At 41.6% G+C, this 19,336-nt stretch overlaps 2 protein-coding genes across 4 annotated transcripts in view; one reads left to right on the forward strand and one right to left on the reverse strand.

Annotated features, from left to right (window-relative positions):
* RHOQ (ras homolog family member Q) lies at positions 1-17,626 on the forward strand. 2 transcript variants are annotated; one of them, XM_030235947.2, is made up of 5 exons: positions 1-220; positions 377-435; positions 15,391-15,555; positions 16,295-16,390; positions 17,109-17,626. In XM_030235947.2, the coding sequence occupies exons 1-5, from the start codon at positions 79-81 to the stop codon at positions 17,139-17,141; spliced, it is 495 nt and encodes a 164-aa protein (XP_030091807.1). In that variant the 5' UTR covers positions 1-78; the 3' UTR covers positions 17,142-17,626. The 2 variants fall into 2 exon arrangements, with proteins under 2 accessions (XP_030091807.1, XP_030091806.1); XM_030235946.2 differs by having other exon boundaries at positions 6-220; positions 17,105-17,626.
* Positions 16,163-19,336, reverse strand: part of PIGF (phosphatidylinositol glycan anchor biosynthesis class F) — a 20,136-nt gene continuing 16,962 nt past the window's right edge. Inside the window, exons 5-6 of one of the 2 annotated variants that reach the window (XM_009091282.4) lie at positions 17,688-17,821; positions 16,163-16,358 (exon numbers count right to left, since the gene is read on the reverse strand). In XM_009091282.4, the coding sequence (XP_009089530.3) occupies positions 17,708-17,821 (114 nt within the window). In that variant the 3' untranslated portion in view covers positions 16,163-16,358; positions 17,688-17,707. Of the gene's footprint in view, positions 16,359-17,305; positions 17,822-19,336 lie in introns of those variants that run through there. The other variant, XM_050972711.1, reaches the window with a different exon arrangement.

A 19,336-nucleotide genomic window follows, 5' to 3' on the forward strand; every position in this document is an offset into this window, starting at 1 on the left:
GCGGCGGCGGCGGCGGCGATGCCGAGGGGCCCGGCTCGGCGGGGCGCGCCCGCGGGGCCATGAGGGCGGGCTCCGGCCATGGCCCATGGCAGCGCGGCGGTCATGCTGAAGTGCGTGGTGGTGGGGGACGGCGCCGTGGGCAAGACGTGCCTGCTGATGAGCTACGCCAACGACGCCTTCCCCGAGGAGTACGTGCCCACCGTCTTCGACCACTACGCAGGTGAGCGGGCGGGGGGTCCCGCTACTGCCGGGGGCGGCAGCCGCTCTCTCCCGTCCCTTCTCCCTCCATCCCCTGGCCTTGCCCTGCCGGGGGGGCCGACAGAGGGGTCGGCCGGGCTTGCCCCCCCTCACCCGCTGTGTTTTTCCCCCCTCGCAGTCAGCGTTACCGTCGGGGGCAAGCAGTACCTGCTGGGGCTGTACGACACCGCCGGCCAGGTGAGTGCCGAGCGCTGCCCGCGGATCCCGGCCCCGTCCCCCCGTCCGCCGGCGATCCCGGCGCTGAAGTTATTCGCAGGGCTGTGGTCCGGGCTGGGCGGTTCAGAGGAGGGTTGGCGGGGGTGGGGGGCGATTGATAAAATCCAGCTTTGAAAGAAAGCCATCGATCCAACCTCGATTCCCGAGGGCGGGCAGGCGGAGATGGGCTTTATTTTTAGCGGTGCTGAGGCCGAGGCGCCACGGCATCGCCCGGCGCTGGGGTGGGGGGATGCCCGGCGCCTGCAGGGCAGCGCTCCGGGCCGGGTATCGCCGCCGGCCAGACCCCCTTCCTCGGGGTGCCGACCCTCCCGCCGGCTTTCGGCGTGGGAAATGTGCCCCGTTCAGCGCAGAAGGCACACACTGCCTCAGCCGCCTCGGGTCGGATGGAGAGCTAGGCTGCCGCAGCTTGCTTTGGTTGTGGTTTTACAGCACTCAAATAGCTACAAAGAGTTGCTCGAACTAAAGGTGGAAAATAACAACATGTAATTCTCAGCCACTTCCTTTGAGATAACCTGGGTTTCTTTTGCTGTCCCAGTCAACTCAAGTGATTGATTTGGTGAAGATCATTACAGCCAGTTGTAATGAAAGATGCTGTGATGTCAGCATGGCTCTTAAGTAACTTTAATGATGGATAAAATACTGGCTGTTTGGAAGGGTCACTGGTCAAGTGGTTTCGAAAGGGCTTCATGATTCAAATCAGCTCTTCCTTAGCTTAACTTGCATGGCACCAGCCACGAGCCAAGGACGGTCTCTAGGGTTAGAGTACTTTCTGGCTTATTTGAAACTGTTTGTGAAGAGCCTGACCCCAGGAGGTGCAGGGCATATACAGAAACGCAGCATGGGTTTCTCTAAAGTTGTGTATTCCCTATATTAAACTTCTTCTTGCAGTGTGAGCATGTGCTTTGGTCTCACATGACCTCAGACATGCTTCCTTGTTGTAAAGAGCAACTCGTAAGACAATCTCACTGAAGTCGCATAGACTGAAGCTGTAATTTTTAACCATGTTGTTCCTATACTTAATTGAACAACTGCTGCCTGAATTAGTGTACCTTTTTAGATCTGTATATAGCCTTGAGCTAGGGAATCAACATTTAACCAGTTTTATATCTTTGTTAGGCCTGAAATCAGTAAAAAAATTAATTCCATGAGAATTGTAGGAAACAGCGCCATTTCCAGAAAGCTGATACCCTGAAGGATGAGACTCTTCCCACAAAGACTGACTTCATGCTTGTCATCTCCCTGATATAAACACAAGCTAGTCAAATTTATACCAGCTAAGTGCATTTCTTACTACTATCATAGTCCTGGTTTTGAATAATAATTAGTTCAGAATACGGCTTTAAAATGTTGCTTAAGTAGGTTGCAAAGTGAGGATCTAGTGCTCAGACAAAGCATTTGGTTAGTGTGCAACTTTTTTTTTTTTTTTATAGTGAGCATTGGAAAGTGTGAAAGTGAGCCTAGCACTTCTGTACATATGCACGGTTAATTTGGGGGTGCTTGTTCTGGGCTTGTTGCTATAAATGTGAGTATGTGTTAGCTCTGTGTAACCTCAACTAAGATGGCTTTGTGGTATCCCACTCTGCCTGAATGTGCTGACTGCCAACACAGGTGACCTTTGGTCTCCTCAAAAGTCAGTAGGGTAAACTGGCCAGTTTACAACAAACAGCAAATTAGGGTGTTGTTACACTAAGAAAAACTTTTCAGTGTGAAACTGTATATAGAGAAAGTTGAGGTAAGGTTTTTTCCCCAATTTTTGAAAAGCTGAAATCTTCATTTTGAATTCCAGGGCAGTTTTTGAGGCACCTAGAAATAGATCTTGTTGGCCTGATTCAAAGGACCCTCAGTTGACACTGGGTGTTTTAATGAGGCTACCTTTACAGATATATCTGGTCTTGGCAAAACTCCTCTTTTAGTCAGACCTGTGGTACTAATAAAGTCTTTACCACTATCCCCATTCCACTTCAGCACATTTGGGGAACAGGTGTATGTCAGAGACTGCCCACAGGAGCCCCATCCCAGCCTCCAGTACAACTAAAGAAGGGAGTCTGTATCAAGATGCCAGTCCAGCCACTTCATTCAGTTAAAAGCTGCTTTGTCAGAGCAGCTGACAAGCCTGTCTTCCCAAAGGTACACAATAATAGAAAGCTTACATTAAAACTTAAATTTATATAGTAAAGAGCAGAAAATACATGAGTTGATGATGTCTTCTCTGTGTTGGGGAAACAGCATGCTGTACCTGGTACCATGCCTGCTTCCAGATTTCTGTATGGATTGAGTACATTGCTGCCCAAAGCTGGGATTTCTATGCCAGCATACATCTGTGCTTTTGTCTCTAATTCTGTCACTCCCAAATAATTTTACTGTAAAATACTGGCCTGATAGTATAGTTTTATGAAACTTGACTGTATGTGATCACTGTGGTATCTAAGCAGTTCACAATCATCAGCAGGTTTATACTTCCAGCCCTGGACAAAGTAAGTCGGTCCAATCTACAGATCTCAATTCAGGGGGAAGAGGAGTGAAAGGGGTTAATGAAAGTTACTCCAAATCCATGCAGAAAGCTGTTAGCAGAAGAAAGATTAAAGACAAGATTTTGATTCATAGCTGGTACACAACAGGCTCATCACCCTGAAATACTGACTTATCAGTGTGTGGGTCTCTTTAACTTGCGTGGTTATGTATTTAGCAACTTGTGACAGACTTTGCTTTGGCAGAGGAGTTGCAAGCTTTTGAGTTCATCCAGTACTCCTTTCTAGCTTGCTTCTTCACAACATGCACAGGATCACATGTAGTAACTATAAGGATGACATAAGGCCTCATATCTTCATGAGTTTAAAGTAGATTGAAAACAAACCTATTAAAATCCCATTTTTCCTCTGGTAATATATATAGCAAGGAAAAATGCCACTAGTGGTTCACAAAGTTCAGTTTACACACAGGCCTTTGAGTGTTTGTGAGTTCAAGAAGGCTTTTCTCTGTCTGAAAATACTGAGGCCCTGGCTCAGCAGAAAATAGCCAGTACAGCTGCTGGGCTGTGGAGGCACAGAGACCCATTTGGGTTTGCAGCTGTGGAGGCAGCCTCCCATATGAGGGAGGTGGGTGGGAATTCAGTGCCATTCCTCCCAGAAGTGGAGCTAGCAGCTCCTTTTAGCATGCACTGGGTGGGTTTAGAGCAGGTCTTGGTTTCCCCAGAAGATGAGAGCTGTGGGACCTACCTACACTGAAGACACATCAAAACACTGAAGTTTAAACATGAGGTGCTTGTGATGCTGATGTTTGGAGGCCTCTGGCTTTGCAGCAGCCTCTTCTGGGAGACTGTGTGTCAATCCTGCTCTTCATTGAACAGGGGTGCATAGCAAAATCAGTTTGGGAAGAGAACCATGGCTTCATCAGGGGTCTATTAAGATCACCATGTTGGAGAGGTTTTGAACTACTGGCAAGTGATTATCATTTTGCTCTTCCAAGATATCAGAAGTAATACTGCCAGCTCTCAAGATGTTAACATTTTTGGAGGAATGTCCTAAGCACTAACAAAGAGGTGCCACATGTCCCTTTGCCATGTCCCAGGTGGTCAGAATAAGTGGTAGGACACACAGGAGTTGGGGATTTTGTTCTATATTCAAGGCTGTTGTTTAAAATTACAGTTGGAGTCTATCCTTCTGCTGGTTCCTTTTGCTGTAGGATTTTAATTCATAGTGTCCCTTTCTTCCAGTGTGTGTTGACCACATACAGGGGGAAGCCCTGCTCTGCTCCTGTGTCTTTGCTGTAAAGGATGGTTGGGATCTAGAGGAAGTATGGGGGAGGCTGCAGTAGCAGAGCCTGTACTGCTTGTGTTGCTCTGGGAAGAGATGCTGAGGCATGGCATGAGTGTTTGGTACAGACTTGGCACCAAGCCAGCAGCTGGGCAGAGCAGGCTATGGTGAATTATGAGGCACTACACTGCAGTGCCTCATAATAACATTTATATCCCTCAGCATCACTTACTGTTGATACTAGAGGGGCCTGGTCAGACAAAGCTGAGTGAACTGTGTTCCTTGGCTCTCTGCTTTTATATCTCTGCCTTAAACACCCTAAGTGAGAGTCTGATAAAATGAAGCTCTTGGTGCTTTCTCACCTGTCCCCACAACAGTACCAGAAAACATGGTATTCACAAGCACAGAACAAGCCACTTCTTTGCACATCTCAGCTCAGATGGTCACACTGGTTACAGCCACAGCCACCTTAATTCATATAAACTGATTTTTTGGTTGTAACAGAATCTCTGACGCTAAAGGAATTTTATATTTCAGTTGGTCAGACTGCTGAAGTGTATAAAGCTAACTCAGTTATTAGGGAGATGAGTGTCTGCATTAAGGAGAGGTGTAAAAACAGATGGTTATAAATGTGAAGGTGTCTGCATGTGAGGTGGGTTTTAAAATGGATAGTTCCCAAACCTGTGGTAGTTGCTATAAATAAATAGCAGTAATCTTTATACTCCTTGCTGGCTCTTTGTCTTGGCTTTGGTAAGTAAGCCCTGGTCTAGCCCTAGGTGCCACGCCAGTATCTTACTGAGAAGAGAGGCAGCTGCTGGTCTGTTGTGACATAGAAATGTCCCTCCTCAGAGCACACTGCTCCTTCTGAGTTGCCCCTACCAGGCAGCCGTAGCTGCAAATGTCAGCCTGGAGTGAAGCAGTCTCACACAATGCAAAGCCTGCCACCCTTTACTGCAGAGGTGTAAACACCGAGACCTCCAACATGATTTTGGCAGATCTAAACGTGAAATGTTAGCAACTAACATCCTGTCCTCTTTCTGCCCCCTCTGTGCCTCCCTCCTCCCACATGCATTTTGCCTCGCTCCCTTTACATGTCCCAGCCGAGCTGGCAGCTGGCACTGGGGAGGGAGCTGTGAGCTCATGAGCTCACTCCCAGCCCAGCGTGCTGGCCTATGAATAGCTCAGCCTCCGCTGAAGCTGCTCTGTGCCTCAGGATGTTGCCAGCCACGTAGATTTAACAACTGGATGTATGCAGATAAAATAAAAACATGCCTAGTTTCTCCCTTTGGAATTTAAGTTTTTCAGTGTAAGAGGAGGTGAAGTGCCTGAGCTAACAATCTCTGTGTTTAGAGCTCTCTAGATAAGGGTTTAAGCAAAGACAGGCTTTCTCTTTAAAAGGAAAAGGACTTATACCTTCAGATTGGTTATTAAAAATGGCCTTGCAACAATAATACTCTCAGTGCAAAGCCTGCATCTAAATGCCTCTTCGTGAGCTGTGACTCATGCTTTGAAAGCACGGCAGCTTTCCTAGAAGGATAGGTAAGCACTGTTATCAGCAGATGGGGAGTTGCAGAATGGGAGATGGTGTTCTGGGTTCCCAGAAGCATCCACTAGATAGATGTTGGAAACTCAAGACAGTTACATTTCATTTTCAGAGTGCCAAAGCCCTGCAGTACTTCTGAATTGTGACACTGAGTTAGGTTCAAACCAAATCTAAGGGATGCATTTGAAAATGTAGATCCAGAATATCTTTGCCACTTTAACAGCAAGTTAATGGCAGACCAAAATAAAGAACAGAAAGCAAACCAAGTTTGACAGGTTCTCTGAAACTTCAGCTTTTGATATATTAAAAGCACATTTTTATGAAGACTACTGACCTAGGATGGACCCTTGCTAAACACTGATTACATGGTCAAGTAAAAAGCCCTTTTTTCCCAGGTTAAGAGTCAGTAGATATCCTTTAGTTTTTGACAGAGAGCTGCCTGAATTTTACTAATTTTTAATTTCTTTGAGGCACAGTGACATCTTACAATGCTTTCTAAACATGACCAGCTAAAAAGGCAACACTAAATACAAATAGTTACTGCTCTTCCAGCACAATGTTATTGAATATCCTCTTACTTCCCAAGTTCATTTTAAGATGGTGTGTGCACCTGGACTCAGCTGAGTATCATATAATCTACAGCTGTGCTGCAGGAGGCAGGAGTGATGGAATGGGACAACTGGGTAAGGTAGCATGACTCGTGGAGTTTTTCTCATGGAGAACATATGAGACCCTGGGAATTTTTGTCAGGTCCATACTCAAGACTTCTCCATTGAAATCTGTTTTCTTTACAAAGAACTCGCCATATTTTGGTAAATAGGAGAAGTATAAAAAAACGCAGTTTTCATTTACAGCCTAACTCCTGATTCAGCCTCCAAACTACATCTTAAAAGAAAGTAAACACAATTAGATGCAGTACTGTCTCCATAGCACGGACCTGCAATGTAAAAGGGTGTGATAGGGTCTAATCCAAAGCTCTGTGTTAGCTGGCACCCTACTGCTGATTTCAGTTCCTTTATTAAGAACACATGGACAAAGTGGATGTAAAACCTGCTTCAGCAAGGATTTGTTAGCCCTGGGCATTCAAAATGATGAGCCAGCTCTTCCTACCCACATACAGCACTACCCAAAAATCTAGGAAATTAAAATGGTTTTGCCCTTTGCTGCATGTGGATTTTCTTTAAATCTTTGGCTTTCATCTATCTTCATGTATCAACCTTTATCTGTATATGTGGGGTACTAGAAATTAATTGTTCATTTAAAGGTGAAAAGGATGTGCTTTTTCTTTATAGAGACTCTAGGAACCTGGTAATTAAGAAATAATATAAAGCACACTGATTCAAAATCCTGCAGTTCTATTGTGAATTATAAACTTCAGCATCTCATAAATGGATGCTTTGGGGCAGAACTTCAGGACTTTTTTTTAAGCCTCCAAATGAGCACTCGCATTTCTAACAAAATTGCTCCTCCCTTAATGAGAAAAAATGCAAAATAAGGACACAGAGGAGAAGAACTGTGTCTTTTTACTGCTCTGTTCTGTGGTTTCATAAGCAGCCTATTTGTTTGAATTGGTGATTGGGTGAGTTGTGTTAAGAAAAATGTGAGTGCTACGTGACACTTTCAGCAGTTCTGAAGAGGTTGTGTCATTTGACACTTTACAGTTACTGTCCCCAGTCTGTTTTAATCCTGCTCCATGCTGCATCTGTGCTGTGGCACGTGTGCAATAATTCTTTGCTATGCCAGGCACTCGCTGGTGTGCACATAAAAATGCAGGTGGCAGCATTATTCTCCAGAGCAAAGCAACATCTGTCAGCATCCTAGGTGAGTATATTGCTCCACATGAATAAAACACAGATTCAGAGTACCTCAGGCAGCTTGTGCTCTAAATTAGATGAACACTTTAAGATCATCATTAGGATCAGGACTTAGTGCTATTTCCTTGTTGGTGAGGTTTCCAGTTGGGATTCAGTGTTGGAGTCAAGAAGGGATGAATGCCAGGTGTGACCTGGGATGTGTCTTTAGTTATGATCAGCAGATAGGCCAGCCACAGGCAGTGAGATGGCTTAAAACCTCCTCACCTAAGAAAAACTGCCTGCGGTTTTTCTTTCAATTGCCTTGACATCTGCTGATGTTCTCATCTTCAGTGGGAGCTGTTAGCCCTAGCAAATGAATTTGATATAAAAAAATGTGCAGAAGACTTAGGAACTCCTTTCATTCCAGAAACTCTTTCACTGTGATGTGTTCATTCAAGGTGCACATGATGGCCCTGGCACTCTCCTGAGTTGTGTGATGGGAGCTAATCTTGAGGAGGCAGCAAAGCTGTAATCTTCTATGTATTCCTCAACACTGGACTGAAGAATGTGCTTTTGGGTTTTATTTGTAAAAGGTGAAAGGGAATGGGACACCTAACTGATCAGTCTTGTTTGTCTGATCAGTCTTTATACAGGTAGCAAATTAAAAGACATATCTGATACTATATGGATAACTGTATTAAACCAACTCTACTCTGTAGGCTGTTTTGCTTGTGACAACATGTCATATTCTTCTGTGAAAATAAAGTCAGAGAACCTATCTTTCCAAAGAGCAGGTTCTGCAGAGGATCTCCTGTGGATCTGTCCGGATCTCCTGTGTCAGGGTGCATTTTGTTTTTTAACTTTATTTGCTGTATCTTTATTTGCTGTATCTTTATTTGCTGTATCTTTATTTATTTGAAATAATGGAAAATCCTGATTGGTCATGGCTGCAGACACAACTGGGGTGAATTCCTTTCCTGGGGAAAATGGAAATCCAGTGAGGGAAAAATGCTGTTCATAAAGTCACTGACAGTGGGAAAGAAATGCAGAGCAGGACTGAGATTTCTTATGGGCAAGGAGCGAAAGGGTTTGTCCATGCCAGCTACTCTGCCATTTTTTAGGAGCTCATAGTGGGTAGACAACAGGTTTGAGTGAAGGTGTTCAAGTGAAACTGTGCCTGCAGTCAGCTGAATACCTGTTCTGTTGATACAGATGCTAAAATAATAAGCCCTATAGAGAAAATTCAGGGACTTTCACTTTTAGAAAACCAACCAGCAAGTTGAAATTCTCATGGTGATGGACAGAAGGGAGTGTGCTATTGAGACCATCTAGGAAAGTAGTTTAGCATCACCACATGGCAAGATGTAGCATTTGAACAGTACTGAATCCCATATTAAGGCTAGGATCAAATCTGATCACTTAAAAGCAATTTTGCTTATAATCAAAGAAATATGCTGTCCTTCCTGTCTCTAATGATCTAAAATCCATATTAACTAGGCTCCTTCTTCCAGCTAGTTATTTGTGTCTATCCAGAAAAGCTTTTCAGAGATGTAAGCTGCTGCCCAGTTCTCAAATATGCCAGGAGGAAAGTTTTGTAATTTAAAAAAAAAGGTAATTCACAAACCCTGGGCTTTTTCAATGTATAATTCATATGTCCTTTGAACAGTCCTCCTCACAGGAATTCAGAAATGGATTTAGATCAGTTTACTTCATTTTTAGAATACAATGGAAGAGCACTTACTCTGCATACTTGCAGCCTTTTCTATAAATTAAAAATAGATGCTGGGCCCAAACCAACAGCTTTTTGCACTCTCTGGGAAACCTGTGCTAACAAACCACAACAGGACAATTCTTCTTTCTTTAGCAATGCAAGCTGCATCCTCAGAAGCCTGTGAAAAGACAGAGGGTCTGTAGTGCACTTTTCCCCTGCAGCCAGGGAATAATCACAGCATCTTTCTTGTTTTGCATGTTCAAAAGCTTGGGGCTACAGATGTAGGCAACTGAAAAATCAAATGCAGTCATCAGCGCAGCAGAGCTTGGGTTGTGGAACTGGCTAAGCAGACGTTTTATAACAATGCACTGCCAGTCCAAACTGCAGCTTTATGCCAAATGGTCCTGCACTAGTGGTGCCTTGTGAGCGGCAGTGCCAGGAAACCAGCATCCTGAGGGACACTCCACCCTCCTTCCTTGCAAAGGGTTACAGTGCTACACAGCCCAGCCTGAAAATTCTGAAGAGCGTTTTTTAGCCAGGGAAGCAATTTATGCTTGGCATGGGGCAGTACAGGCCACTTCCCTCGCTCTCCTCCCCCACCAAGTGTCTTGTAGAATCAGAAACCACAGGGTGATTCAGCGCAGTGAAGTCTGTTTCCTGGTGTACTTTTGCAGTAAGCAGTTGCTTTCAAAACCTTTCCATAGAGGCTTTGCCTGGTGCTTATGACAAAGCTGCAGATCAGCCTTTAATTCCAAATAATTTGGGGGAGATGGTGAGATGTCCAGAGGTAGCTGTGCGTTGTTACTAAGTCCACATTTATGTACATCAGTCATTATGGTTTACTTGTTATGCTTTCCAAAATATTACATGAAACAGAAACTTATTTTCAGGGAGGAAAACTGAAAAATGCAGTCTTGAAGGACAGGTTTGAAATGCATTTCAAAAACTGAAATATGGCAATTCATAATGAGAGAGGACTTCTCACTCTTGTTACTGTGAAGTGGTTAAAACAGACTTTTACCAGGGATTTTACTCTGCAAAACTCTGCCTCACTGCACCCTCTGAGCAGTAGTGATTACCCTTTGCTGCATGAAGGTTGGATTCCTCTAGCAACCCTGCCTGATGTCTATTTTTGGCTTCCCCTCTAAAAACAGATGGTTGGGAGTGAGAACCTCTCCTTACGATTGCTGTTGTAAGCTGTGAAAGCAACAGATGGTTGCTAACACAGAGATCACAAACACAGAGGTTTTGAGCTCCGGTTTTTCTTCCAGTGGTGCAAGCTTTATTTTGTTTCCACTCATCCACTTTATACCTCTTGGAACAGAAATAGGTTTATCAAGGATATGTCAGTATGACAACTGAAGATGCATTGTAAAAATTTCATTCCTAAACTGCAAAAGACATGAAATAATTCATTACTTTGCTTCTGTCAGACACTGAGTGTGGATTAAAACATGACACATCCTAGGCCCTTGTGTCAGTGTTAATGATATACCATAATTTGCTTTCTCCTATTTTCTTAAAAACACTAGCAAAGAAATAAAAACCAACCAGACAGATCTAGGTTAGCATTGTAATCACGACTTGCAATGGCAGATCTGAGAGACCTGGACTTCCTCAAAGGTCTTGGTCAAGGCTTGGGAAGGTATTGGCTGCAAAGGACTAATTGCCTTTCATCTCTCCGGAGCAGCCATCTAATACCATTCCAGATGAGCAGGAGGCCTGCTGTGGTCTCACACTGCTAACAGAGGGGCATCTCTGCAGACAGACTCTGTCTCTGTGTCCATCACTTCAATCTGAGCTGGGAGGAGCGTGATACCATAAACTGGGGGAGCTACAAGGTTTCTAAGTACAGAACCTCTGTATGTCTGTGCCTCACACCTCAGTGTTCTAATAAATATAAGGAAAGTGCTTTTTGTGGGTCAAGAAGGTTGTCCAGAAATTTTTATACTCCACTTTGTCTGAGTTTATTATTTTTTTTTAAATATCCCACTGCACATAAGCTGTGTACATCAAAGGCTTTTGGAGTGCTTTGCAAAGACTAATGCATTATTAAGCTAGCAAACCCCTACAGATGGGAGGATGCAAACAGAGAGAGGATAATGATTTGCTCAGGACTACATACTGTGTCAGTGGCAGAATTCAGAATACAGTTTCTTTTCTTTAGCTGTGTCTCAGCTGATATCCATAGAACTGGGCAAAAGTATCAGTTCAAAATCAAGTGCATGACTTGAAACGGGACAAATGGGACATTGTGTTCTGCTTTTGGTCTGAGCAAACTCAGGAAATGAAGAATATTATAATGCTGCAGTACCATTCTTCAGTCTGCATACAAAAAGTTTCTCAAGACCTCTGTTTCTGGACAGGTAAATGTTGGAAATAGCCAGATTTTGGACATGTTAGAGCAAATCCTCTTCACCATCCAAAAAACGTATTCAAATACAAGGCAGCAGAAAATCTCAGGCAGATTATTAGATACTATAACATGGAAAAGGAGACCTAAAGGATAGATTTTAAGGAACCATGATAAAGGCAATGCTAGACATACCTTCAGCCTACCATAAGAAGACACGGCAACTTTAAAGCCTGAATTTCCATTCTCCACTTTAAAAACAAAACCCCCTTCTGTACATGAGAAGCCAAGTCCTTAGCTTCTTCATCTCATTTTCTTCTTTATGTCTGTTGTGTACTGGCAGCTGTCCTGGGATTCCACAGGGATACTAGGGAAATTATGAACAGCCCTGCTGCAGTGTCATGTCTTTTAGAGGGATCACAGCTCCACAGAACATTAATTAAGTCAACATTCTTGTGTCCAGTTTTGTTTGAAGTTACTACAGCCCTCATCTTTTCTGTATTCACCTGCTTCAGCAAACAATTTTTTTTTAAACTCTAGGGTATGCTGGAGAATGAGCTGTTTCACTATTATAGCCTCAAGTTTTTGAGACTTATACTGACTATTTCAATCCTTAGGGGCCTTCTTGCCCATCTTATTCACATTCTTAAAATATTCTTGCTAATATCCTTAAATATTTTTAAAGTCTAAATATATATGCAGTGCCTCCCCCAATCAGATTGTCAAATTAGTCTAATTGCTGTATAGTGTGGTATGTACATGCACTCAAATTGGAATTTATGTTGACTGGCTAGTATAATCAATTTTGCTGTTGCAATTCATTTTAGAATAAACCACATTTATTTCCTTTACACTAGATTCAGGAAATACATTATAGTTGAAGCAAGAAGATTTTTCCAGGCTTTTTTAACATTCAGTCTAAATTAATTTGGTATTTCAGACTCTTCTACCAATTGTAGCAGTTGTACTAGCCCATCATACATCAGAGAAGGTTTACAGGTTTTATTGCTGTTTCTGAGGGGGCTGTTGGGAGGCAGAAGAAGTCTTTAAACGCAGATGGCCTACTAGATGCTGGCAAAATTTAAGCAGGGTTTCTCCCAGGAGGACTCAGGACCAGCCCAATCATGTGGTGGGAGGCTTTGTTAGGACTACTGCCACTATTAGTATCAATGCACACCTGATGTTCAAGGTTTAAAGGAGAGCCTAGGAGCACTGTCATGTTTCAAGCAGCAGGGCTGGTGGGTATAGCCAAATTCTCTGATAATTTAAGGAAGCTTAAATGCAGTGAAGCCACTGCAGCAAATAGCGCACACATCTTTGGCTGTGGTACATGATATATCCAATCACATTGTACTTGCCTTCTGTTTAACTCTTCATTACACTTGCCCACAGCTGGCCCAGTGCAAGTGAGACAGGGTATAAATCAAAAGGCACACAAACAAATGCAGGAGCAGGAAAGGAATTCAGACCCGAGACTGGCTTTAAGAAAATGATTCATATTTGCTATGAATAAAAGGTCCATCTGTAATTTGAAATGGATTAACTAAAGAACTATTTTAAGGTTAATGGACTAACAGTAATTTCTGGTGAGAGTGAAATGCTTTCTCCATTCCAGCATTTAGTGCAGGCAGTATTCCTGCACTAAATGCTGGAATGGAGAAAGCATTCCTGGATATTATCCTAATCCAGACAGATTTTTAGAAAATGTAGAGTATAGGGATGGCAGCTCTTTGGTGGTAGGAACAAATTACAGCTTTTAGATTTTTTAAAAATACAACTTATTCACTAATACCCCACATATGATTTAGAGCTGAATTTCAGAGGAACTGATGGGTCCACTGTGTGTTCTTTCATGCAGATTTTGTACTCCAGGGAACAGAGTAATTGGTAGTTGAGAAGCTTCTTTTAGGATTTTAATCTCCACCCCAGAAAACAGAGTGCAACCCTGAGCAGGATCTAGCTATATTCAGTAGTAGAAGTGAAACATAAAATACATACCTAAAAAAACTAACTGAATGTTAAAAGAGTTTCAACTTCCTGTGTTGGGGTTTTGAAGTTATTTCTGCTTTCTATGATGAATGTCCACAGATTTGGAAGAGACATGGTCACTGTTTCTTTCTTCTGAATCAGGGAAAGAGCCTGACACTGGCAGGGAAAAGGCCTGAGAAATGTTGTAGCTTCAAAGTGGTGTCAGTTTCTGTGGCTGTGAAATTGGGAAGCCATGTCAACAATTAAGCATGCTCTAGCTAATTGACAAGCCTGTTTACAAAACTAGAGTGGATACACAAAATGGCACAAGAATATGACAAGGAATTATCACCTCCTTGCTACTGCAGAATTTCTGCCTGTGCTTGTTTCTCCTCCAGTTCATGAGAATAACAGCTCTCTTCCCACAGCTGCTGACTTCCAAATGGAAAAATGAGCTAAGCAGAAACTGTCCTGAGGATGTTCTCACAGTTTTTCTGAAATTCTAGTGACCATGTTTAAATCTAACCAATCAATGAAGGACGTTTCTGAGGGTGTGATTATAGGTTAATAATCTGGTAATGTGGCTGTTCCCAAGGAAACAAAAATTTAATTTTCTGTCTCATTTCAAACATGGACTTGAATTACATTTCTGTCCCTATGTTTAATGAATGAATCATTGCAATATTTGTGAGATTTAATTAAGATGGGGAGTTTACACGGGAAAGAGGGAAACTGCTGCAGCAGCACTAATAAACTGATGTTTACTGTGGAAGGTATAACTCCAGCATTTGTTAGTGTCTCTGCAATGCTTGGCCTCAGTCTTAGTTATCTATGTTGCAAAAACCACCAAAATTCTATAGCAGGAATGGTAAGGCATTGGTTCACTGCCAAAGACCAAAGGAAGCCTTGCAGAGAGAAGCTGGGGCATGTTCCCTCTGACTGTTAGCTAAAATATGGGGCAAAAATCCATTTTCTCCCTTGCTAGAGAGAGAACTCTGATTTACTAGAGGGGCAATGCTCCTAGGTACTTGTCTTGCCACAGTATTGTATACCCTGGCACTAGGACTTCTGATTTTAAATGCTGGGGCTCTAAATGTCCTAAATAATTTTTTCACACTAACTCCTCTCCCACACTCCCAACAAATAAATAAACAAAGGCATTAATATTCCATAGTGTTCTTGATTCTGAATTTCTGTTCTATCTGATCCTTTGCTGGGCTTGCTAGTAGAAAGCACAGTCTAGACAAAAGAGGTCCCTTCTGATCCTTCCTACTGCCCTGAACACTAGGAACAGGACTGTAAGGTTTCTAAGAAACAAAATTTTATGGAGGGCTTTAAAGATCACCTCTGTGTATGATCCAAAATAGAACATTTAAGTGCATCGAACAGCCTTAATCTAGTCTAGCTTTGTATAACCTGGATGACTCTACAGCAGTCACACCTGCTCATTTCTCTACAAATACTAATCTTTGATCTGCAAGGATGTTTGAACCATAAGCCTTTTGTTTTTTTTCCTGAAGTGAAAACTTTTTGAATGGTAATCTTCTGTATATTCTCACAGAGAAGTAAGTTTCTATCAGTATTAACACATTTTTCAAAATATTTATATTCACATATAGTTATCTTTATATATAAATTTTGCTCCAACAGTGACACTAACTAACTTGGAATAGTTTTAAACATTCAGAAAGTCTGCCTCAAGAGCCTTCATGAAATACAAATACAGTTTCTGAATATGACTGTTAAAATACAGGCAACAATTTAATATTGCAGATAACAGAATTTTTCTTCCTTAGGAAGACTATGATCGTCTGAGACCTTTATCTTACCCTATGACCGATGTCTTCCTTATCTGCTTCTCAGTGGTAAACCCTGCTTCATTTCAAAACGTGAAGGAAGAGTGGGTACCAGAGTTGAAGGAATATGCACCTAATGTTCCCTTTTTACTAGTAGGAACACAGGTATATTTGGTTCTGTTCTACTTTTATTTAAACAATTAGGATCGTTGTATGGTGCCTTTTCTCTGGGCTGGAAGTTGAGGCCCAACAGGACCTGAGCAGCACCTCCTTCTGCCTCTGGAGGAACAACCCTTACAGGTGGCAGAAAAACACAGATACGTGTTGCTCTCCAATGAGCTATCTCCATTTTGTTAAAAAACCAAAATGTCCATTGTAAACACGGTGGCAAGATGGGCTGCATGTCTCCACGTGACTTTCTAAAAAGTCACAGGACTTATTGAATAAAATTGTCTGCTCATGCCCATGATACTGGAATTACTTGGGTTTACAACTATTAGTCACATGCAGTATTTGCTGAAGCAAAGGAAAAGGGGAGACATGAGACAGTTTTCTCTTGCTTCTTGTGGGCAGTGCACTGGGCTTCATTTATGAAGTGACCCACATGTTGGTGTTACCTATGGGTTAATCTTTCTGCCACTGCATTTGGTATTCTAAGATGATCACATCTAATTGAAGTGCTGAATTACAGAATAAATGTTTCTTCCTTCTAGATTAAAGGTTCACAACTTAAATTGAGGGCTCTTGAATCAGGAAGGGTCCACAATCTGAATCATGACATGATTCCATTTTTATAGAGATAATATTCCATTGAATGATTCTCCTTTAAAAAGAGGTTATCATATTGCCTGCTGACTTTTGTTTAGAGAAAGCATTCCAGCATGACTTCAATCTTTCTTGCTAGATTGATCTCCGTGATGACCCAAAAACTCTGGCAAGACTGAATGATATGAAAGAGAAGCCCGTATCTGTGGAGCAAGGACAGAAGTTAGCAAAAGAGGTAAACTGGATACTTCTAAATGAAACCAAATAACACAGAATAACAACAAAACACCCCTATTTCTACTTGAATTTGTCTTCCTTTACCACTTTTTGCATATTTTTTAGCAGTCCACATGTGAAATCTTGTGACTGCTTACCAGTTACCAACACTTACTTACATTAATGAGTAGACCTATGTAATTACACTTTCTTATCAGTAATAGTTCTAATTTTCAGTGTAGACAATTGTAAAAGCTATATAAGTATTACTCAAAGATAATTAAAATCCACAGACTGGTTGAGGTTGGAAGGGACCTCTCCCGCTCAAGCAAAATGTTGGATGCATCTTTTAGACATATTTTGAGAATGTGATACTACCACTGTAACTACTGTGTGGATAAGGCTCATCAGGACACTTACAGAGCCTTTATTTTTGAAACAAAAATGAGTAATTATTTCTTGCTCTTTAACTATCAACCATATCTTAGGCCTCCACTGCCAATCTAAAGAACTTCTTTCCCACAGAAACCAACCAACTTAAATACCTTCCAGATCTTTGGACAGAAGACAAACATAATTTTCTCCTACGGGGGGGTGCACATTCAGATAACTTTTTTTAGATTGCAGCCAAACATTGTAATGTTGCTTTGGGGTGGGGGAGGAAGCAGAAATGCCCAGATGGAACTGAACAGCTGAGACATACTGCTATTGAATTAACTTATTTTCTTGACAGATAGGAGCCTACTGTTACGTGGAGTGTTCAGCTTTAACACAGAAAGGACTGAAGACTGTTTTTGATGAAGCTATTATAGCCATTCTAACTCCAAAGAAACACACAGTGAAGAAGAGAATAGGCTCAAGATGCATAAACTGCTGTTTGATCACGTGAGAGACATTTGACAATGGCCAGGCTTACTGTGAAATTCTACTGATTTTAAATACAATGCATTAAGTACATAGTGAATTTGTTCCAGGTTTGAAAGTTAAACCTACGTTTCTGCCTTCTACAACCAGTGAAATCCAGAGGAATAAAACCAAACTCAATGGACTTGTAATAAGAAGACACCACATTTGTTACAAATATTTTATTTAGACTGGAAGGTACAATCTCTCAGGGTTACACAGTCTAGAGGAAGCAAAAATTGCACCATGCTGAAATGGCATCTATGTGATCTTACTGAGTGGAGATGCTTGGCCTGAAATACTCTAACTGAATTTGGACAGTCTTCTGCTTTTACTATATATATATATATATATATATATTAAAAAAACCCCAACTTTTGCACAGTCTGTATGAAATCTGCACAAAGAAATACCTTGTCTCTTTTTGCTCCAGTTATCTGCTTTTGTATGTAAGCTGCTTCCGGTTCCAGTGTATCCACAGAGGTGCAATAATCAGACCAGCCATATAGCCAAAGGTAGCTCCGAGGGAACAGGAAATGGGCCATACCTGAGGGGAGAACACAAGGCAAAAGCAGACAATGAGGAAAATGTCTGTGGTTTTTTGTACTTCATGAGCACAAAGTCTAGGTACTGAAAGACAGTAGTCTTATTCTACTTTAAAGCTTGATGTGCTTTCCTAAAAATGCCAAAAGCGTAACAATCATCGTCATGAACACTAAATGCTGTTGTACAGTTTTTAATTAATATGCATTAAAATGTAAGCAGGCTTCTGGCTATTGCAGACTTTAGTTTGATAGTCCAAAAACTATGTGGAAAAAACCACCCCTTAGAAGTATCTCTGTCTCCGGAAGCATTCAGCTGACCTGACTTCCTACTCTGCTGTACACATTTGGATACCTACAGATTTCTCAGCAACTTCTCCTTTCAATCTCTCATGGAAACTTTCAGGTGTGTATAGAGGAATTAGTATTCAAATAAGGCCAGAGACTGAGATAGATAGAGGTTTTTTTGGCTTTTTTTCTTGAAAAGCATGTGAAAGGATAAATTTCCCTCTGGCTGGCAGTAGGGAAGGAACACAAATTTGGAAGCTGACTGAACATCTTGCACCCAGATTATCAAACTTGTAGAAAAACAGTTATGTCAAACAGAGCTTTAATTATATGCTCTATTTTCAACTATAAGAAAAGGAAGCCAACTCAATAGATCTGACTCACTTTAACAAACCATCTTGTACTGAGCCAGAGTAGTAATAGAATTCTTCTCTGCTCTTTTTTTTTTAATTGGTATTGATTTGCAGAGAGGAATGGCCAAACCAAGACTTAACCTGTTTGTCATCAGATGTAGCTTATAGTACCAGTCCACTACATACTGCATTTGATGAAAGTCTCAACTAAGGCAGTAATTTATTTATTTTAGAATAAACAGAATTCCCAGGCCTCTTTAAAATTCTCCTTTGCTTTTTATTTTTTTTTATGCAAGGACAGGTTTGCAGTTCCTGCTCTACAGTGCATATTCCTAAAGCAAGTAGGGACTGGACTCTCCTATTTTTTGTTTTTTTAAATTAAGGGGAATATTTCCCCCCTCCCTATAGTACTTGAGACTGAGAAATGCACTAGACAATAGAGGAAATATCCCAATCTCCAGCCTTCTTTTCTACTTCACTTTGACTTGCAATTCATGAATATCAAATGAACTTACTCTTAATGGTACTGGTTCCTCCTTTCATTCATTGTCCTAGCTCTGATTCTTCCCTTTACTTCATTATCACTTAAAAGAATATATTTATTCACATCCTTTGATCATGGGAATTTTAACTACGAATAAGAGTAATGTATTTTGTCCTCTGCTCTTTCATCTTCAATCTCCTCAGTTGTTTCATCTTCACATTCCTTAGCATTTACAGCTTTATATGTTATTTGGAGGTCTTAAGGAGTGTAGCAAAGATGATTATTAAACAAGGTGCCTTAGGTACTCTTTATTGACCTTGTTTCATTCTTTCACTTTCATACACATTTTTTCACATTCTGTCTCTGCTGCTTTTGTTGCTGAGTATTTCAGCAGT

This window comes from Serinus canaria, chromosome 3 (assembly GCF_022539315.1).
Source record: "Serinus canaria isolate serCan28SL12 chromosome 3, serCan2020, whole genome shotgun sequence".
Classification (NCBI taxonomy): Eukaryota; Metazoa; Chordata; class Aves; order Passeriformes; family Fringillidae; genus Serinus; species Serinus canaria.

Excerpts from the sequence above, each read along its gene's own strand:
- RHOQ (XM_030235946.2), top strand. The coding sequence starts at position 79 with ATGGCCCATGGCAGCGCGGCGGTCATGCTGAAGTGCGTGGTGGTGGGG. Across the intron at positions 221-376 it reads CGTCTTCGACCACTACGCAG|TCAGCGTTACCGTCGGGGGC; the intron begins GTGAGCGGGCGG and ends CCCCCCTCGCAG. Across the intron at positions 16,391-17,104 it reads GACAGAAGTTAGCAAAAGAG|ATAGGAGCCTACTGTTACGT; the intron begins GTAAACTGGATA and ends TTTTCTTGACAG.